The sequence below is a fragment of the Meles meles genome, chromosome 10 (genome assembly GCF_922984935.1).
Source record: "Meles meles chromosome 10, mMelMel3.1 paternal haplotype, whole genome shotgun sequence".
NCBI lineage: Eukaryota > Metazoa > Chordata > Mammalia > Carnivora > Mustelidae > Meles > Meles meles.
Genome location: NC_060075.1, coordinates 70,577,404 through 70,600,423, shown reverse-complemented (window position 1 = coordinate 70,600,423; position 23,020 = coordinate 70,577,404). Strand labels below are relative to the sequence as shown.

At 35.3% G+C, this 23,020-nt stretch overlaps 1 protein-coding gene across 1 annotated transcript in view; it reads left to right on the top strand.

The window, feature by feature from the left end:
- Positions 1–23,020, top strand: part of CASD1 (CAS1 domain containing 1) — a 57,349-nt gene that overhangs the window by 32,032 nt on the left and 2,297 nt on the right. The window contains exons 9-17 of the mRNA XM_046021426.1: positions 1,155–1,577; positions 2,617–2,706; positions 9,011–9,130; positions 10,113–10,269; positions 11,664–11,743; positions 14,104–14,205; positions 17,038–17,178; positions 17,706–17,783; positions 21,812–21,904. Coding sequence (XP_045877382.1) covers positions 1,155–1,577; positions 2,617–2,706; positions 9,011–9,130; positions 10,113–10,269; positions 11,664–11,743; positions 14,104–14,205; positions 17,038–17,178; positions 17,706–17,783; positions 21,812–21,904 — 1,284 coding nt within the window. The remainder of the gene's footprint in view (positions 1–1,154; positions 1,578–2,616; positions 2,707–9,010; positions 9,131–10,112; positions 10,270–11,663; positions 11,744–14,103; positions 14,206–17,037; positions 17,179–17,705; positions 17,784–21,811; positions 21,905–23,020) is intronic.

Here is a 23,020-nt window from a genome sequence, read left to right as displayed (position 1 = left end):
AAATCCAGATTGACGGATGGAAGGGGATTTTAGTTTAAATAAGAAAGAGAACAGCATAATTGTAAATTTTCACACAAAGTACAACAGATATTATTTAGTTATTGTTTTCTTATAAAGCAGAATCTTTCTGAGGATCACTTAACCCTGAGTATTCAATAAAAGGCAATGATTCTGTTCCTGTCTTGCAGAAAAATGTGTTTTTGCATATACAGCCGCTGGGTTCTCCATATACTTTAAAGGGGTTTTGTGGACCCCCTGGAACTGATTAAGAACCTTAGGTTGGAGTTTTTAGGCTAGTATCTTCAAGAGTGCCACGTATAGAACTTCCTGAAGTCACAGGGCTAAAAGAATGAGTTTTCTAAATAGTTGAGTCTTTTTGAATGCTTAGGCTTAAAAAATATAATTATTTTAAGTTCCAAAATTGCCTAAACTATAAAATTCTTATGAAACTAGATTGACCGAACTTCAACTAGGCAGAATATTGGCAGCTTGTCTTAGAAGATTTTTATTATAATGATATCATGTTGAAGATTCCACATTTTATTTGACATTAGAAATCTTAAAACAATAGCATCCTAAGTGTTCCATAAACTGTAAACCAAATGAAAAGCAAATTACAAATATTGTTAGCTAGGAATAAGTGATTTTTTGCTGCCAGTAATTTTATATATTTTTTTTACATCTAAAGACAGGGACTGTATCTTAAGTATCCTGGTATCTTCCATATTAAAAGTCTGCTAATTAAAATTCTTTGGACTTTGATATCTGTCAGTATTTTTTTCACCGAAGGTCATGGCCCATTAACCACCATGAAATGGCTATTTCTTTTTTTTTTAAAAGAATAGAATAGGAAAATGTCAGTGTGCATTCCAAATAGTAAGAAGAGGTATTGTTTCTTATATATGTGTTCTGGGTCACATTATAAAATGAATCTCTCATTTTGGATCATAGTCCAAGAAGTTAGAAAAACCCTGAACTGGCTATTACAGCTTGAAGGAATACCATTATTAGCATGAGTGTTTGGGAAATGGTAGCAAAAAGTACAAACGCATTTTGGTTTCAGTGCTGAAAAGTCAGTAGTATTCACAAGAGAAAATCTAATGTGAGATATATTACTGACAAGATAATAACCAAATAACTTGATTTGTTCACAGAGTGCAATGATTCTTATGAACGTGTACTGCAATAAGATTTTGAAGCCTGTAGATGGTTCCTGTTGTCAACCTCGGCCTCCTCTTACTCTCATACAGAAGCTAGCTGCTTGTTTTTTCACTTTATCTATTATCGGATATTTAATTTTTTATATAATCCATCGTAATGCTCACCGGAAGAATAAGCCATGTACTGATTTGGAAAGTGGAGAGGAAAAGAAAAATATTATCAATACTCCTGTGTCTCCGTTAGAAATACTTTTACAGTCTTTCTGCAAACTTGGCCTGATAATGGCTTACTTCTATATGTGTGACCGTGCAAATCTATTTATGAAGGAAAACAAATTTTATACACATTCAACTTTCTTTATTCCAATTATCTACATCCTGGTTTTGGGAGTATTTTACAATGAAAATGCTAAGGAGGTAAGAGTCATTTTCTTTTTAGCTAATGTTACCCTTTTTATTTCATTTTAAACACTGAATTAAATAGTATCACTTATCATGCCAGAATATTCTAGCATGTATATAGAATACAAAGGGATATTGTAGTTGTACTTTGCCTGGTGGACTCTAAACAGTTGCTTTTTGAAACAGTTCGGAGAAAGTTCAAAAAATCCCGAGAAGATTGTTGAAAAGTTGGTAAATAATGATCTGTGAAAAAATGTCATAACTTAGTGTTATTTTGCCTGTTTGGGGATGGAGAAAGTGGAGGTGCTCTCAATTTTATAATGATCTGCAAACATGAGATACTGTTATGAAAAAAATGTAACTGAAAAATATAATTAGCAAATGCCTATATGCACATTTTATATTTACATATTTATACAGTCAGATCTGTACACACACAAATTCAAATGTACATAATAATGTGGGCACTGCTTACAATATTCTGAATTTCCTATTTTAGAATTACTGTAATTGCTTAGAGTATTAGTGCAACTTCTTTATAAGACATGATTTATTTGAATTAATAAACTCTGTTGTAAGAAATAACTCTCATACGAGGATGACTAATCAATTTTTTCATCTCCAGCAAGAATATCCTTGGGAAAATAAACTATACCAATAGACCCTTTTTTCACAATAAAGTATAAGAGAACTATAATGTCTTTGCTAGCTGAAACTCTAAGATTTTCTTAAAGAAAATTATAAAATGCCATTTTATAGCTTTACAAACTTATCTGTCACAGTATAAATGTAATCTTAATATAAAACATGAGTAGCAACTTAAATATTTAAATTCTCTTTTAGTTTATATTAAGTTTCAAATTCATAATTTTATGAAATTTTCAAATTTCATATTTTAAATAGTTTTATTATATCTTTTATCAAATCAAATGCCAGTCTTTAATTGTTTTTCCCCCCAGGTTCTTTTGACAGGTTCTTTATATCCTGTAAGAAAAATTTACTTAATAATAGTTTCATAATGAATTTTAAAACAGATTTTGGTTCTTTTCCACAGACTAAAGTGTTAAATAGAGAACAAACAGATGAGTGGAAAGGCTGGATGCAACTTGTGATTCTGATTTACCATATCTCTGGAGCAAGTACAGTAAGTATTTTGAATTTACTTACAGAGGACAGGGGAAACGGTGGGACTGTACTGTTTCTTTCAGGGCATCACCTGTTTTGTGTTTTATATTCTCTATCATTTAGAGACCTGTTTTATTTCCCGCCCAACCTTTATGCTTTCCCATTCTTCTCCTACCACCTGATTCTTTGAAAAGGTATAGTTTTAAGGCAATAGTTTATTTGTAATACTTGGCCTTGATTTTAATTTAGTAGAAACAGCTGATAACCTAAGGGCATTATTTCATGCCACCCTGTTGGACAGCTCATTTTAACTTAGGAAGAAACTGTATAGATGCAAAGGATTCCAAATAGATAAGTTACGATCAGAAGAAATCAAGTTAGATGATTATATCTATATTCTACCCTTACTTGCATTTTAGGAAGTTTGGCCAACTGTTTTAACTCCTTTAAAGTTTAAAAACCTTAGAACCCTTTTGCCGCAGTATTCAAAGAACTCAGGTTCTAATGGACTACCCTTGCACCATCAATGTGCCCTACTCTCTGAGTATCCCCTCCTCCACGAGCTGGAGGACCTTTCCTTTGCTCACCTAGTGCCTTCTATACCCGAACAAAATCATTTTTCCTTCTCTAGGTGTCTTAAAAGACAGGTTTCTCATGGTCTTGGAATACCTTGGATTTGTCAGGGGTAGAAAAATGTATTCTGAGTTGTAACATTCCAGCCACATTGCAGTTAAAATAAGCTTTTGAGGGTGAACCCTGCTATCTAATAACCACGTTTCACACAAGTTTTATAGTGAGGATACCAAACTAATGTCTATAAAATGGATTTTGAAAATTCAAGAAACTCTTTCATAATTAGGAAACTACCAAACTGTTTTTTATTGCTTACATAAGCACACATCTGTAAATAGTATTTGAATCAATGATAGATTGAGGTAAGAGGGGGAGTGTTGTCTAGACAGAAATATTTTGAAATTTCCATAGCAGCAGTTAAGAAGGTAAATAGTACTGAGGATTTTTTCTCTAAAAATTTTTCTCTAACAGGTATCTCTAACAATTTGAAAGTAATATTATTCTTCATCGAGTCTTTTCATCATTTTCAAAAATTGTCAGTGATTTTATGGATGGTTTGTTTGAAGGGCAGAAGGTAAAAGAATGAAGTATATACTGAAATTGTATGGCTCTGATAAGTGTATTTGCGGCAACAGTGAAATTCCTGTGACACAGCGGCTGAGGGGGACCTAGTATGTGTGTTCACGTGGTTACAGAAGATCCCAGACAGTAGAAGAGATGTGAGGCAAGGAGAGATAAGGATAGTAAGATTTAGTTTATAAGCCCAGTTCAGAATTTGCAGGATATATCTGTCAAATTCTCTTAAAAGTAAGTAGAGATGAATATTGAATCCTAGAAATATCTCCGACATATGAATAAAGATTAGATTAATTGGAGAGGGAAAAACGGCTTTGTTTTAAGAAAATGCCACTTAGAGACATAATTAATTGCTGACATATTAAAGGGTGATACTCCTATTTTAAAATATCAGATAGAAAGAATTAATGACAGATTAAGTTCCTCAATTCAGTGATTCCAGAAAGAATTTGGATCATAAAAAGAAGGCAATTTGGCATTCTATTATAGTCATTTGCCAAGCTAGCATTCTAATTCTAATATATCTTAGACTATATCCCAATATATCCTAAACTACAATTTTTAAAAATCCCTGTTCTGGAAGGACGTACTTTTCATTAACAGACCATTTGTTATGATTAATTAACATATTCCTGTTTTTTTATATAATAGGATTTTGTGGTTAAAAATTACCTGTATCTACATTGGCAAAGCATTATTAGCATGGGTTATAATGTATTTTGGGGACTTGATTTTTGGATATTTGAGGGATTACCCTCATTAAAAACTCTTCTTAACTGCCACAGTTATTTTAATTAGCTAATCAGTGTTTTTATTTTGAGTAAAATATGTCAAACTTTAGTTGTGCCATGTTTTTATACTAAAATAGAAACCATAAAAAATTACAGAGCATTATTAAAATAATCCAGATGGTCTGGCAGATTGCAGTTGTTGGTATAAACATCCCTTTAAGACATAATTTATAGGAAGTATGGATAAAATACTGTGAATTTAATATGGAGAGTACAGCAAGTTAGGTTTATACAGTAGAAGATTTTGTGTTCCACTGTGGGTTTTTTTTTCCTTTGAGAGTGTATAAGTAACTTTAATGAAGGAATCTGAACAAAAGATCTTGAGGAAAAATTTGTGGGACTAGAAAAAGAATAGAATCAGAAGCTAGTCTAGCTATTCATTATAATGCCATTGGAATTCCAAATATATATATATATATATACACACACACACACACGCACACACACACACACATATATTTTAAGATTTTTATTTATTTATTTGTCAGAGAGAGAGAGAGCGCATGCGAGAGAGTGAGCACAGGCAGATAGGTGGCAGGTAGAGGCAGAGGGAGAAGCAGGCTCCCTGCCAAGCAAGGAGCCCAATGTGGGACTCGATCCCAGGACACTGGGATCATGACCTGAGCCGATGGCAGCCGCTTAACCAACTGAGCCACCCAGGTGTCCCTCCAAATATATTTTAATACTAAAATTTTGTTGTAATACTTGACTCGTGAAAGATAAAAAGAAAAATAATTTGGATTAAAATAGAATAAAGAGGAATGACAACTAAGTGCAATGTGTGATCCTTGATTCAAGACTGCTAAAAAAATTTTTTTTAAAACCATAAAGGGTGCTACTGGGACAATCAGGTATTTGAATGCAGATTGTACAATAGATGCTGCTATATTCATATTAAATCTTGGTTATGATAATGATAATATGGTCATGTAAGAAACTATTCTTTCTTCTTAAAAGATACTTGCTAAAATGTTAAAGGATAATGTCATATAGTCTACAACATTCTTTAAAATGGGTCAGCATGGTATATGGGTGCCCATTGTACTGTTCTTGCAGTTTTTCCTGTTGTCTGAAAATATGTTAAAATAAAAACTTGAGAGAAGTAGTACATGAAATTTGTAATAATCCGACATTGGCAAGTACTTGGCAGATTATTGTGATTATGTTTAATTTAAATGAATAGCGTTTACTGTTTTAAATGTAATAACCAAGTCTCGACTCTGTAGGCCCAGCCCCAGTCCTGAAGGGATTTCAAAACATGTTTTATGGACAGTGGTTAAAGTAACTGGGACTAGTTAGCCTAGGTTGAACAGATGTTTTCAGATACTTACAGAACAATCAGATAAATGATTGACTGTGTACAAATGGCTCTAGAGCTAGACTCTCCATTATGGAAACCACTAGCCACATGTGGTTTTTGAGCACTTGAAGTGTAGCTGGTTGGTATTGAGATGTTCTGTGAACGTGAAAAGATATATCAATTAAGTATGATTCATTGTGATAAATGCACACTAAGTTCAAAAACTTTGTGTAAACAACATGAAATATCTTATTACATGCTTATTACATGTTGAAAAGATAATATTTTGAAAATATTTAGTTAAATACATTGTATTTTTTAAAATTAGTTTTGATTCTTTTAGTTTTTTAAATATTCTGGTAGCCATATTAAAAAGGTACTATGTGGCTCACATTTTATTTCAGTTGCATAGCACTGTCCTACAGAGCTGAAGTTCGTGGCTTTTTTTTTTTTTAATATTTTATTTATTTGACAGAGAGAAATCACAACTAGGCAGAGAGGCAGGCAGAGAGAGAGGAGGAAGTAGGCTCCCCGAGGAGCAGAGAGCCCGATGTGGGGCTTGATCCCAGGACCCTGGGATCATGACCTGAGCCGAAGGCAGAGGCTTTAACCCACTGAGCCACCCAGGTGCCCCTGAAGTTGGTGGCTTTTACGCAGTTAGATTTCAACTTTTCTTGAAAAGGAACTTTATGGGGCGTCTGGGTGGCTCAGTGGGTTAAGCCTCTGCCTTCCGCTCAGGTCATAATCCCAGGGTCCTGGGGTCGAGCCCTGCATCACATCACATCGGGCTCTTTGCTCAGCAGGGAGCCTGCTTCCCCACCCCGCGGCCTGTCTCTCTGCCTACTTGTGATCTCTGTCAAATAAATAAATAAAGTCTTTAAAAAAAAAAAAAGAAAAAAAACCTTTTTGGTAGTAAATGATCAGCTAAAAATGGAATGGATTGCCTTGGGAATTTGTATGTTTTCTGCTATTAAAAAGTGTTCAAGGGGGCACCTTGGTGGCTCAGTTGGTTAAGCATCCAACTCTTGATTTTGGTCATGATCTCAGGGTTGTGAGATCAAGCCTTGTGTAGGGCTCCACGCTAGGTTATGGAACCCGCTAATCCCTCTGCTCCATCCTTCCCTACCTTCTAAAAAAGAAGAAGAAGAAGAAGAAGTTAAGAAAATAGTTCAGATATTTGAAGGGAATATTTTAGAGTACTTTCAAAAATAAGGTAATAGTTTTAGATTAGATAAATCCTGAGGTTATTTTAAGATGACATTTGCTACTTTCATCATCACTGTGATTCTAGTATGTTACTCCTTCACTGAAAAATTTCTGATTTAATGATGAGATTAGACATTTAAAAAGAACTAATGATGAAGGGTAATAAATAAAAACTATGTTTGGTATAGAGACTGTGAGTGCTTTAAGAACTCCACGGAAGGAACAATGACTTTCATCTGAGAGTAAAGATAGGGAATTTTGAACAGGGCTCTAAAGAAAAATAGGATTTGAATAAATAGGATAAAAATAAAAATAGGATTTGAATAAGCAAAATGTCATCACAAGAAGAATATTCCAGGATAGAAGAAAGAGATAAACAAAGGAAAGGTGACAGGGAGACACAAGAAGGGCCAGTATGGGAGACAGAGAATCTTAAGAATTTGGCTAGAATGCATGCAGTAGTGAAGACTTGATAACGTATTCTAAATTCAGGGATTTTTGCCTTCTCAAGAAAGAAAAAAGATGCACTCAAGGGTGCATTCAAGGATATATGTAAAAGATACATACATTCAGGGACTTGTGAAATCTATCTAGGTGCTACTTTGTTATTTTTTCCTGCAAAGTATCACTTGGGGAAGACACAGTAGCTGGAAGTGGCCATAAGCAGTGTCAGTGCTGGATGGTTACAGAGGTAATCAGATGAGTCTATAAAATGGAAGCCAAAACATCTTTATGTGGACTTGGGGATTATCCCTGAAAGAATGGTCTTACAATTGCAAGGGTTGGTTGTCTCTAAATAAGGCTTTTAAAGATCATTTTAAAAAACAGAGTACTGGTTGTATTGTGGCGATCATGAATATCCACATAAAGGACCAATGGCTGATGGACAGGGTGAACCACAATGTTCGAGGGCTATGAGAGTTAGGATTTATGAATCAGATGATATTGCCAGAGGTTCCTATAAAATATAGATCAGAGATGTGTTACATTTCGTTTAACTTTACAAGTGGAGCTAGGATGCTCTGAAAAACCATCATAAATGATTCTAAGGGCCTTGGTCATGATGAAACATTGATGTGGGAGTGTAAAATAAAATTGATTGATAAATTAAGGGTGGGAGGGAAATAATATTTCTAAATTATGTTTGCATATGTTTTAATATAAATTTTTTGCTAAATATATATTGTGAGTAGTTATATGACAATTTACAAATCTAAAGTCTGTGTATTTGAGGGGGCCGAAAATGTGGGGCTTCTGTTTTGTTTTTTTATTTTCTCATTGGGAAAATGGGAAATCTGTAGTTACCTTGTATTCAGCGTATCTGGTGATTAATAATTATGGATACCATATATTTAATTCCAAGTGGAGGAAACGTACAGAGTGTTTCATGTTTATTAACTCTTGCATTCCTCATAAGAACCTTCTTGTTTCGCAGTTTAGAAAACTCAAAGTCACATAGCTAGTAAGTGGCGGAACCAGAATTTGAATGAGGTCTGATTCAAAAGTCTACATTTTTTTTTAAATTCTTGCTATGTTGCCTAAGTTTTAAAAATAAATCTTTTCATTGAGCTCATGCCAACTGGTAGCGGTGATCCATTGTCTTGATTAAATGTATTGGCTACGGGGGTGCCTGGGTGGCTCAGTGGATTAAGCCTCTGCCTTCTGCTCAGGTCATGATCCCAGGGTTCCGGGATCAAGCCCCGCATCGGGTAGGGAGCCTGCTTCCCTCTCTCTCTGCCTGCCTCTCTGCCTACTTGTGATCTCTGTCTGTCAAATAAATGAATAAAATCTTTAAAAAAAAAAACAAATGTATTGGCTACGATAATTCAAAGTATAGTTAGTGCCAACATACTTTTCCTATTTATTCTTGTCAACAGTTTTTGCCTGTATACATGCACATCCGTGTCCTGGTTGCTGCATACCTCTTTCAGACAGGGTACGGGCATTTCTCATACTTTTGGATCAAAGGAGACTTTGGAATTCATAGAGTCTGTCAGGTAGGAATGTATTCAGCTCTTTTTCTTTCATTTTGGCATGAAAATATAAATATGGTCATTATAAGGGCACGACTAATTTGAATTTATGAAATTACACGTTAAAGTTGTGTTATTTCTGTGTTCTGTGGTTAATAATTTGAGATAAATAATTTATTACTGAGGGAAGGGAAAAATGTAATTTAGATGAGTGCCTAATAAAGGCACCAGTACACAAGGGACAGCATTGCTAATTCGGTTCAGTTTTGTAGAAATATACAGCTACCTGGGATTATTATAATATGTTACGTTTTCTTTTTGAAGAGGACTAATATTTATTAAGTTTATACCTTGTGCTGGGCACTGTCTGAATATTATTTTATTTACCCTGCATTACAACCCAGAGTTGTGGTTTTCATGTTTACAGAAAGGACACTGAGGCTCAGAGAAGCTAAATAATTTGCCTACGGTCACATAGTAATGGTACAGCTCTAATATCAATCTGCTCAAATCCTGTGCTCTTTGAATGACATCACACTGTCTGAAATAACTGTTACAGGGGTCCCAAAGCCACTTTTTAATTTGAGTAATATTATTTTGTATCTATGACAACTCTCAATTTAATCCTAAATGGGGTAAATCAACATCAAACAGAGATGAAATGGACACCCTTTTGTTGAGGTAATCTAATCTCTGCTTATAAACTGTAGCCCTAGGAAGGAGGCTTATGATTCTTCCCCAGCATTTAACAAGATGGCAGTTGTAGCCAGAGGACAGCTCAGGCTGATGCTTTGGTTGGATTTAGTTAATATAATGATGCATAAATATTTTATATTCAACTCTTTACAATGATTGTAGAACAAGTGTAATTTTAAGGATTAGTAAAATATACTTGTACAGTTATTACTTTAGTCTTAAATAAATGTTTATACTCTGTCAGAGAGAATCTGTCTTTACTGTTCATGCATACCTGGAATGAAAACCATTCTCTTCTCCTTTTTAATAGGTCTTATTTCGTCTCAATTTCCTGGTAGTGGTGTTATGCATAGTGATGGATCGGCCTTATCAATTCTATTATTTCGTCCCCTTGGTCACTGTATGGTTCATGGTCATATATGTTACTTTAGCCCTATGGCCACAAATAATCCAAAAAAAAGCAAATGGTAAATATACTCTCTTACTGTTAATAAATATTCTTTTAATGTACTGAATTTCTTTTTAGTTGTTAAAGGCTATTTTTTATTGAGACACAATTTAAATTTATGTGTAGTGTTGACATTTGAAACTTTGTTCGTAAACAGTCTTTTTTAAAATGTTACAGCTAGCTAATTCAAGTGATATAACAGGGCAGATCAATAGTTTGCATGTATACTGTCTGTGTGTGTTCTTTTTTTTTATCTAAAATTTTCAAAGTCATTTTACATATCAGCTAATGCAACAGTTTTCACACTGTCTTGTACAGACCCAGAGTGAAGAGCACTAGAAGAGAGAAGAGCAAGCCAAATAGAGCTCCAGGCCCCTCCATCCTTCCCCAGTCTTTGACAGCTCTGCTTTTTTGATTTTTTTACCTATATTGGGAATTTTGGAGAAGCATTCATTTACAAAAAGGCTTTTTGTGTTAGCCAGGTTTAAAGAGCACTAATATAATTTATCTTCTAGACCACCCTTAACACAGTTACTCTCAACCTGTTGTACATACAAGGAAACCTAAGTGCCCGGAAGGTCGTTACCTTCAAACTCCTCACAGACAGTTACTGATGATGTTCACAGTGAGGTCGTGTGCATTTATCTTAATGCTTCTTTCCCTCAAGATCATATCGTTGAAATAAAAGCTTCCCTCTTTTGGAAAAATTAGAAGTTGTTGTTTTTACTCATTTTTAACTTAACTCAGCCAAATATTGTATATTAGAAATATTTTCCACTGACTTCCATTATAATGTCAAATAACTTTTTCAGGTAAGATTTGAATTCCAGCCTTTCATCAAGCCCATGAATATCTTTGAACAGCCTCTGTCACTGAATCCCTCGACACAAACCTAGCATATGAATCAAATGAAATCAATACATATGAACTGTGAACACATAACTTAAAATATGCGTATGTTAAAATACATCTTAAGGTTAAACCCTGATCCTTTAGGGAGTTCTTCAGCTCTCTCCTAGGAACTCTATTGTTTCAGCCATATTACCTAAGCTATATTCAACATGAATATTAGAATTATGTTGAACATGTTGTTCCAAATTTTGTTGTGCCCTCGAATAATAAATAGGTATAGTGGAACCCAGGAGGTATTTTCTGATGTGCTAACAGTGGATGAACAGGAGATGCAGAGGGTGTCAGGCGTAGGTTGTGGCCCCTTCCTAGTGAGTAGGCTCCAGCTTTTCCTTCTGGCCCTTCTTATAATTTATACCACTTACATATAGTTTATGTATCCTATGGGCAGCCTTCAATGATTTTAAGAACTATGCAGGGTGTTCATATGTTAACCAGAGACTCTTAATATGTTTTCTAATGTAAATTTATACCTTTTAGTAAATTAAATATTTTCTCTCTTAGGAAATTGTTTCTGGCATTTTGGCTTACTGTTGAAACTAGCCTTCTTGCTGTTATGTATATGTTTTTTGGCATATTCTCAGGTTTGTACAGTCTTTTCAGTTTATATTTTGTTCTATTTTATTTTAAAGTTCAAGTCTATTAAAGTATGTGAGAAGAGTCAGAGCTTTTTTTGAGCTTCATTTTTTAATGACTGTAATAAAAGTGTCACTCTGTAGTTGACTACTCAGTGTAGTTCTTTTGAGACTTATCTACTTTTGTTACCACTGTTTTTGTTGTAAGAGCAATTTAAAGCTCTTCCTCTGGCAATTGTTCAGAATCCATTTTACTTGACTTTGATCAATCAGACGTTTATTGAACGCCTCTTATACGACACTACTCTAAGTGGAGATCAAAATTCTCCTGACAGAATTTGCAGCTTGGTTTGTGCATTATTCATTGCATCAGAGTGTTACTTGATTTTTCTGTAACAGCATAGAGTAAAATTTGGGCCGTTAGCAAAACCAGCTTAGAAGCAAACGGGTTGGTATAGATGTAGTATGTTTAATTTAATAAAATTTTGGGTCATTTTCGTATCTCTGCTGTTTTATCCCCCTAGTATGATGGTTGAGTTTTTCTCTGCTACTTAAGCAAGGTGGCCGGCTGGCTGCTACCTGCTGGTCAATCCGTCAGGCAAACAGATTATTTGGGCAGCATGATATTTATCATAAAATATTCTCATTTGAATACCTTTAAGTTATGACATATTCTGCAGTTGGCTCCCATCCCAGCATTCCCTGTCTTGGGCTTCACTGTGTCACGGGCAAATGCCACATATGCATCACGTGTGTGAGTGTGTGTGTGTGTGTGTGTGTGTGTGTGTGTCTGTGCGCGCATATGTGATCTTTATTAGCTGGTTTTTGTTGGTTTGTTTTGTAGGCTTTCATACTTTATTTTCATACTGAGAAATAAAGCATTTTTATTTCAGCCTGAATTCCAAGGTTTTTTACAGGAGATTTATAAAGTAATAAGGAAATGACAACAAATGTATGAAGAAATAGCCAGATAACTGCAACAGCTGCTTGACATTTACTCATTAAAATTCCAGACACTGAGGTGCATCTGAGGGAGAGAAGGAAAGGTGAACCAGGGGTTCAATAACGAGACTAAGAAGGTTTCCCCAGCTTTGAATCACTGGAAAAAGAGAGAAAAGACATGGCCCGGTATAGCCCAGTGTCTTGCACAAAATGGGTGCTCACTAAATACTTGTCCATTGATCACATAAGAAATTTTTAATCAGAAATAATATTTTAAATGATAAGTGTGTCACATATATTCAATCTATTAAGACCATATATCTCTAATAGATACTATATATTTCTGTTTCATATTGATTTTATATTTCATATTTCTGTATTTCATATACATATCATATATATGATCTGTAAGTTCTTTATATTGCAACTCTTAGGAAGAATCATCCTCCATTTTCTGAGGCATAGATTTTGATAGAACCTCTATGTAATAAGGTATAAGTATTTTAAATTCTTAAATGGTTAAATGGAGAGTATTGCATTTCATTAAAATAATAAACTTCTAACCTAAGGATTCAGCATTACCTAAAATACAATGCTGTTTTCTTTCTTTCTTTTTTTTTTTTTTTTTTTTTTTTTTTTTTTTTTTTTTTGGTTTTTAGTAGCCTTTTTAAAAAAAAACTGTTCTGTTACATTTTTTATGCTGTGGCATTAGTTCTAATAATGGAGCGCTCCTTAATAGAGTTTGTTGCATTCTTTAGTCTGGAAATTGAGGTTTTTGTTCTCTTCTTTGAAAGACTTCATTAATGTGCAGGAATGCACCCGAGACTTCTGCCCCTTCATTCCCAGATTTTCTAGGCTTGTCAGATTAATAAGAGGGTACCATTCACTAACTTGACCACAGTGAAATTGTAAACTTTGTTTCAAAGGCTAGTAATGGCATTTGGGTATGGTTGATTGAGTAAGGTGACTAATTCAGAGCATTCTTTTAACTCAATGGTTAATTATAGATTATTAACATTTAGAGGGGAAAAAACCCTATTTTAACCTTAACCATCATTCTCTAGGATATTGATATCATATTGGCTAAGGTCTTTTGTATTTTGGTGTTTTGATCAGTAAATATTAGCTGTTTGTATACTAGATGAAAAACCTTAAATGGAAGAATTTTCTAGTTACTGGCTTGCTTTTTTTTTTATTTTGCAGTCTCAGTAGCCTTTCATGTGCAGTGAAAGTAAATTAACAAAAAGTTTTAAGTCATCTTTGTTAGCCTTTAGTAAAATAAAATTCTTTTCAAATGAAAGAGAATTTTTAAATTGTGAATGACTCTCATATAATCCTAACTTTAGAAAACTATAATTTATAATAGATTTAGAAAACAAGTACTAACTCATACCATCTTAATCTGTGTTCTGGATTCCTTTTCCTAGGGTGCATTTGAGAAGATCTTTTCTCTTTGGCCATTGTCCAAGTGTTTTGAACTGAAAGGGAATGTATATGAATGGTGGTTCAGATGGAGGTTAGACCGTTACGTATGTATTTACCTTGTGATCTTTTGCTATTTCAAATTATACTTAAAAAAATTATTTGGAAAATTATTATTTTTTTTTTAGTTTTAGAATAAGGAGACATGTTGACTTGGTAAATTAAAGCATCCCTGCTCTCCCGTCTTTTTTTATAGCAGAGAAAGTGTGTGCATGGGTGTGTATATCAGCAGGAAAATACTGTAAAAATGTTGTCTATAAATGGGCCTTTGTTTGAGTCCTAATTTTGACTTATAAATGATTCCTCATAGGGGTGCCTGGCTGGCTCAGTTGGTGAAGTGATCTCCGGGTCATGAGTTGGAGCCCCACGTCAGGCATAGAGATTACTTAAATAAGTAAACTTTAAAAAAAAAATCCCTCATGTATATGCTTCAGCCATTCAACACAATATTTATTGAGCCCTGATATAAGCTCTAAATGTTGGTTTTGTGAGGAATATAGTAGAGAAAGAGGACATACCACCAGGTTTCTAAGCCTTACAATCAGTTTTAAAACCCAAGATTACTACTTATAATTAGGTGCTAAATTATGCAATGTGGATTTTGAAACATGCAAAGAAGAGAGACCAGTGTCATAGGTGTTTCTGTGAATTTAATCTTAAAGGGAAGTTAAGATTCACCTGGCGGGGGCACCTGGGTGGCTCAGTGGGTTAAAGCCTCTGCCTTTGGCTCAGGTCATGATCCCAGGTCCTGGGATCGGCCCTGCATCGGGCTCCCTGCTTGGCCAGGAGCCTGCTTCCTCTTCTCTCTCTCTGCCTGCCTCTCTGCCTTCTTGTGATCTCTGTCTGTCAAATAAATAAATAAAATCTTAAAAAAAAAAAAAAGATTCACCTCGCCAAGAAAATGTAAAACATCTAGCACAGCATTTAGAAAATAATGGACACTGAATAAATATTAATTACCTCTCCTCTCTCTTTCCCCTTCGTCTGCCATATTTCACTCATCCTTTTTTTCATTCAACAAATGTTTCCTTAATGCCTGTTCTGTGCCATTTCTGGTTTCTAATATGTGTGTTCTTGCCAGTGTACTACAGGGCATTTCAAAACCACAGACGAGAAAAAGCTTTTGCTAAAGGCTTGATATCAAATAATTTTAAATTCTCAACTTTGTCATTAGAACACTGTACTATGATATGATAGTCTGCTTTACGACCTTGTTTTAAAAAAAAAAAAGAAGGTTTGGGGTGCCTGGGGGACTCAGTCAGTTAAGCGTTCGACTCTTGGTTTCAGTTAAGCGTTCAACTCTTGGTTTTCCGCTCAGGTTATGATCTCGGGCCATGGGAGGGCTCCACACTCAGCAGGGAGGCCGGGAGGAAGGGAGGCCACTGGAAGATTCTCTCCCTCTGTCCTTCCCACCACACTCATGCGCATATGCGCCCCTCGAAAAATAAATAAATCCTAAAAAAAGAAGAAGAGGGAAAAGAAGCTTTATGTACTTTCTGGCCCACCTTATTTTTTTTCCATTCTTCTGTGTGTACGCTCCTTCTTAAAAGCATGATCTTGGTGGTGGTAGTATTGATTTATTTGATTGAAAGGACCAACCTAAAATGTGTTTTATTTTGGGTTAGCATTTAAATTTTATCATACATCTCCATAATAGTTTTATTTATTTTTGTTGTTGTTATTGTTCTTTTATTCATTTTAATTCCAGTATAGTTGACACATAGTAGTTAACATTTTTATACATTGCTCAGTGCTCATCATAAGTGTACTGTTAATCCCCATCATCTGTCTCACCTAACCCACCTCCCCTCTGGTAACCACCAGTTTGTTCTCTGTAGTTAAGAGTCTGTTTTTTGGTTTATCTCCTTTTTTCTTTGTTCATTTGTTTTGTTTCTTAAATTACCCACATGAGTGAAGTCATATGGTATCTGTCTTTTCTGATTGACTAAATTTCACTTAGCATTATACCCTCTAGATCCATCTGTGCTGTTTCAAGTGCATTTTTTATGCCTGAGCAATATTCCATTATGTATATATATATACACATATATGTATGTGCATATATATATCTTCTTTATCCATTTATCAGTCGACGGACACTTGGACTGTTTCCATAATTTGGCTATTGTAGATAATGCTGCTATAAACATTGGGGTGCGTGTATCTTTTTGAATTAGTGTTTTTGTGTTCTGCAGATAGATATCAGTAGTGGAAAGTCCAACTTTTAATTTTTTTGCGGAACCTCCATGCTATTTTCCACTGCAGCTGCGCTGTCTGCTTTCCCACCAGCAGTGCACAAAGGTTCCTTTTTCTCCTTTTCCTTCCCAACACTTGTTTCTTGTGTTTTTATCATTTTTTTTAAATTATCTTTATTTCTTCACTTGCTGCTGAGACTGCTCAAGTGAAGCAGCTTATCTCATATGTTGCAAGAGCTATTTGCTGTCCCATTGCAGATAGTTTCCAAAAGTCATTGATTTTATGTTATTTCTTGAAGTTTAAGTCTCTCATAGAAACTTTCAGCCTCAGGGTGCCTGGGTGGCTCAGTGGATTAATCCGCTGCCTTTGGCTCAGGTCATGATCTCAGGGTCCTGGGATTGAACCCCGCATGAGGCTCTCTGCTCAGCAGGGAGCCTGCTCCCCTCCTCCCCCCCCACCTCCCCCCCACCTCCACCCCGCCGCCCCGGCCTGACTCTCTGCCTATTTGTGATCTCTCTCTCTGTCAAATAAATAAAATCTTTAAAAAAAACACAAAACAAAACTTTCAGCCTTTAAGCTTTTAACTTACTTATTTTTGTACATATTGTCCCCATTTACCAAATATTTATGCCATTTACTGAAAAGTTGCCATTTAAAACAAATTTTCTCTTCCTATTTTTCAGGTAGTCTTTCATGGAATGTTGTTTGCTTTCATCTATCTGGCTTTACAGAAGCGTCAAGTACTTTCCGAAGGAAAGGGTGAACCTCTTTTTTCAAACAAAATTTCCAATTTTCTATTGTTTATTTCAGTAGTTTCTTTCTTGGTAAGTTTCAAAATGTAATCTGGTAATTTTTCAAAGTCCTAAATTGTACAGAAAATCAACTTTAAGAAATAGGAATTTAATCAATTTTTTAATATAGAAAGTCTTTACTTTTAAAGATCCTTTTTCTCCGTAGTTTTCTAATTGAACAAAAATGCCAAGAAAATGTATGTATAAGTTAAATATGAAGAATAACTAAAGATTCAGTGAAATAGAAATTTTTAAAGTAGTAATAAATTTGGGGAAAAATATAATGTAAGATATTTGACAGGATGAGCCATCACTGTGTCATGATCACTCTTTCCAGAAAAGCACAGACCTATGCTCCTCTTTCTCTGCTTTCTGTAATTTGAGCAGTTGAACAAACCAAGTGATGACCAAACGTGTGGGCAGTTTTTACTGAAGTTTTTAAATAGCATCATGGAGTATAATGTAACAAGCAGAGAAAACTATGTAAAGATGCTGAGAAAGCTGCCTTATGAAGACCTAACTGTTTTCTTGAACTGATCCATATGTTTTTTTTGGTTTAGACCTATTCCATCTGGGCTAGCAGTTGTAAAAACAAAGCAGAGTGCAATGAACTCCACCCATCTGTGTCTGTGGTGCAGGTAATTGTCTTGATTTAGAAAATAAATTTTTTCTTAATTCTTGATAAGAATGCAGTCTTTAGAGGCAGTGAGATTTGAGATCAAACTATAAGACGTAGGTATATTACTTTATCTTCCTAAGCCCTACCTTCTTTTACTGTCCAGGGATGTTAAAATCTCTTTTAAAGAATTGTTATATTGAATGTATGGAAATGATTGGTATTGGTCACTTAGGAGGCACTTTGAAAATGTTAGTTCTGCTCATATTTGGTTTGTCCTCATTTACTCCTATTTCTTCATTTACTTACTTAATCATAACTATTAATGTATTCAGTCCCATGCTGTATGTACATGTACATACATGTGTAAGAAGGTCATTGTTAAGATGCGTACAGCTCCTGCCCTCATGGAATTTACGTTCTAACAGGGATATGGACCTATCAGCATTCATTCATCGGACATTTTTTCTTCATTTAACATTTAATATCTACTATGCACTAGATATCAGGCTGGGGGGATACAGTGGTAACCAAATCAGACCTAGTTCCTGTCCTCCCAGAGCCTCCATTCTTCTGTTATAAGTAGTAATCATAGAATCACTGTGTAATGATTAATAGTACATGATATTACAAGAGAATCTAATATGGGGATCTGACCTAGTTGGAGTTGAAGCAAGGTGTGGTCAGGGGTCAGAAATTATTTCCCTGGGAAAATTAAGTATAGAATGGAGGGATGAAGGCAGACAGCAGGAATTCGGGCCCTGTGGGGGAAGGGAGCATATTTGCATTGAGGGAATTTGAAGAAGGCCTGTTTGGGCTACAGCTCCGAGAACCAGAGTCTAGAGAAGTCTGTGTTAGTGACTGGGGAGGTGGCCAGAGGCAAGGAGCAGCTCGAATCAGCCTGGCATTTTGCAGAGGTCCCTCTGGTTGTGGCTCATTATGGGACATGGTGGTAGTGTGGTGATAGTTAAGTACCGGGTGCTTTGGTAACAGGTGGGACTTCTTTCCAACCCGCCCTGGTGTCAGAGCAGGGTTCCTGGAGTAAGCAGTGTCTAAGCCAAGACCTAAAAACTGAGCAGTAAAGAGGAGCAAGGATGATTTCTAGAGGATCTGCTCTGAGGTCTCACGTTCTCTGCACTGCAGAACTCTTATTCCCTCAAACCTCTGTATAGTCCGTAGAACCAAGCATGTGACAGACTCTTCAAATACAATTGATAATGAAATTTTAAACATTGTACTGTATTCATGTAGTGTTTTCATGACTTCTGTAGACAGTAGTAGTGCTCACCAATAACTTTTTGCATAATGCATGTGATATCATCTCTGTTACTCCTGATGGAAGGGAGGTGTTACCATTCACAGTGCACCAGTACAGAGTGATAGAAAGAGAGCTAAGGGAAAGAGTGGCTATACAGAAAAACTCACAAGCACTCTTGAGCCTTATCACCTTCCTTTCCAGTCACTGCCCTCTGCACACTCCTATTTCCTTAGTACTTTTCCAGCGAGGGCTTCAGGTCCTCTGTTGCAGAATAAAAGAATGGACTGGGAACACAAATTGAAGCAAGCACTAATTTTATCAGCAGCTACTTCTTTTCAAGGGTGCTTGTCCCCTGTTGTAAAAATCAGGGCATCCAGGGAACCCCAAATTTTACATCCTTATCACGTTTCACTCTTATTCTCAGACACCAACAGGTGAGGTTGGTGTGGGAGTGTAGGTATGGATGTGATTATTAAAAATTCATATATGATTATATGTCCTTAGCATACTTATCTGAGGGGGCTTAGGAGTTTAACATGCACAAGATTCCCAGTGTTTTGTAAGAAAGTGCTTTCTCAGCCTGGCCCTGCTTATGGATCAATCCTTTTTTTAAAAAAATAAAAGTACAGTTAATAGTGTTATATTAGTTTCAGATGTGCAATATAATAGTTCAACAATTCTATGTACTTCTCAGTGCTCATCAAGATAGTGTACTCTTGGCTCAGTGGGTTAAGCCACTGCCTTTGGCTCGGGTCATGATCTCAGGGTCCTGGGATCAAGCCCCCACATTGGGCTCTTTGCTCAGCAGGGAGCCTGCTTCTCTCTCTCTCTCTCTCTCTCTCTCTCTCTCTCTCTGCCTACCTCTCTGCCTACTTGTGATCTTTCTCTGTCAAATAAATAAATAAAATCTTAAAAAAAAGGTAGTATACTCTTAATCCCTTTTATCTGTTTCACTCTTACAGATCAGTCCTTGAATCCTGACCTTTTAGTTTTGCCCATCAGTCTGGATAGAAATTTCCAGAAAGGCTTGCTGTAGAACAGCATACAGGTGGTTAACTATAAGTAATATATATTAAGTGCTAGCATAGTACCTAGCAACTTACAACTGCTAAACAAATTTTAAGTGTTGTTATTATTTCATTATCAAGCTAATAATGATGACTCCCTAAGCCCCAGTTGTCTTCTCCATGGCTAGCATTTCTTTGATTTTTCTATTCCCCTGATCACATCGTTTACTAAGTGTATGACGAAATGCAGACTGGAATATAAGAAAGTACACATTGAGAAAGGGTAGATTAAAGTTAGAAGAAAGGAAAGTGATTTGCTTAGGGCTCTTCCTGGATTTTCTGATGCTCAGACTAGTGATTTGTATTTATCTGTGTCATTCTTCTAGCATTTTACAGTTTGTACAATACATTATAATAATAAAGTATTATTAATACTTTAATTAATACAATATAATACTTAATTATTAATACAATAATAACTCATTGAAGGGTTTCATGTGTGAGAGCTTTATTTAGGTCTCACCTTTATGATTTTTTACCATTTATGTATACCCCCTTTGCTGTTAATTACCTAATATGTTTCTTTAAATGGCTCACAATGCATGTTATAAGTACCTTATATATGTTTTCCCATCTAATGTTCCCATCCACCTTCAAAGTAAATCTTATCCCTTCATATGGATGAGGAAACAGACCTAAGGGAGTAAATAAATCACCTCACCTTCAGTCCCAGAACTAATACAAGGCAAAGGCCAGATTCAAACTTGAGTCTCTTTGACGCTGCTGCCCATGAAAGTCACTCAACTTAACAGTACCTGAGTAGTTCACTTTGCTTCCTTTTTCCCAATGATAGAGTGACCCACAGATCTCCTACTTGCTCATCCTGTATGCATCCCAGAGGCCTATTCCAAGATCCTTTGACCAGATGCCCAGAGTGATCAACACCAAATATGGGATTTTTCTCTGAAATATAGATTTTTCAATCTTTTTATGAAAAAAGGTTTTTAAAAGGTATCTGTGAAGGCGAAAACAGTTTTTTCTTTACAATTTCTTGCTTCTTTATAAGGACAGTAGATTCTAAAGAGACTTCTTTGCTTGATAAACTAGTTACTGAATGTGACACTGAATGAAAGGTTTAGAAAACTCAGGATTGTTCCATCTGGTACAAAAGGATGTGGGAGAAGGGTGAAGGCCAGGTGCCCAAAAGCTGGAGGTTGTCTTTAGGGAGAAGAGATCGAAAGGGCAAAATATATGACATGTGAATGCAGTTCAGTATGTCATCTGCCTGGCCACATACTGCAAACATGAGGACACCTTCAAAGTCGTGCCATTTCTCAGAGCATATTTACATGGCTGTTACTGGAAGGGGCTTTTGAGGAGTGCAAGAGGGGAGTATGTTGCTGCCAATCAGGCAGATACTTTATGGAAGAAGCCAAATTGTATCATGGGATTTTTAAAATTTGCCTACAAAAAATATGATATCATTTCTTTCTACACAAAGGGCCTCAGGTGGATTTATAATTTTTCAAATGTACATAAAATTGTTCAGCCGTGTGTTACCTAAAATCTGCACTAATACCCGGTATACAGACCACATGTTGAGAAATCTAGCTTGGACAGAGTCTAGAACAAAAATAACTTGCTAAAATTTTCCCTATTGAAAAAAAAAAAAAAACCAAACATGTGTATATATCAAATTCAAGAACATAGATAATAAAGTTATCACTTGAAGGAAAGCAAATGCTTTTATTTTTTATTTATTTTGCCTTTGTGGTTTTTCCTTAGATTTTAGCCTTCATCCTAATAAGGAATATCCCTGGATATGCCCGATCAGTTTATAGCTCATTTTTTGCTTGGTTTGGAAAAATTTCATTAGAGGTTGGTACATTAATATTTTGTTTGACCTTACACAGCCAAGTGTTACGTGTGTGTGTGTGTGTGCGTGTGTAAATCTGAAATACATTTTTTTACAAAATCAAAGCTATGTTCTTTATGGAAATACAGAGAAGAAACTCAACTTTCAACAGCAATAAAGTAGTATATTTCTAAAAGCTTATTTAAATAACTAGATATAGATGACTTTCAAATATTCTTTATATTGTCTTAAGCTTTTAAGCACTAAATTGCTGAGATCAGAAAAGAAAAAAGTTAAATAGATTGAAATGAAATTTATAAATAGATATAAATGAAGTTGAGCTGAAGGGATTTTGATTTGTCCTTCATTTCCATAATTAAATATTACTAGAATTTAGTTTATCAATACTTATCCTAATAAAATTCACCATTATGATTGGAAATTTGGGAAAATTTCTTAACCTTATTACATTTTATATGAAATACTATGACTTATTTAAAACCTTAAAGTAGGTTTAAAAAAATTCTGAATATTCTGAGCTCTATTATTCAAAGTAGAACATTTTAATGAGCAAACAGAACAGATTTTAATCTGTTTAATAAAAGATATATTTTATTTCACTAAGCATGATACGCTCTAGTTCCATCCACGTCGTCGCAAATGGCAAGATTTCATTTCTTTTGATGGCTGCATAGTAATGGACATTGGGGAGGGGAGGCGAACCATAAGAGACTATGGACTCTGAAAAACAACCTGAGGGTTTTGAAGGGTCAGGGGTGGGAGGTTGGGGCAACCTGAGGGTTTTGAAGGGTCAGGGGTGGGAGGTTGGGGGAACAGGTGGTGGGTAATGGGGAGGGCACGTTTTGCATGGAGCACTGGGTGTTGTGCAAAAAGAATGAATACTGTTACGCTGAAAAAATAAATAAAATGGAAAAAAAAAGATATATTTTAGAGTATAAGATTTATTAAGCTGTCCTTAAAATAGGGAAAATAAATTTTTCTGAGTTCTTTAATAAATGTTCTATTGTTTTCTTGTCTCATAAGTGAGACTGAATAGAATTTAGAATTATTAACCAAGAATGACTTACCAAGTCATTCAGTAATAAAAGAATGTTTGTTTTGCTATCCCCTTAATAATA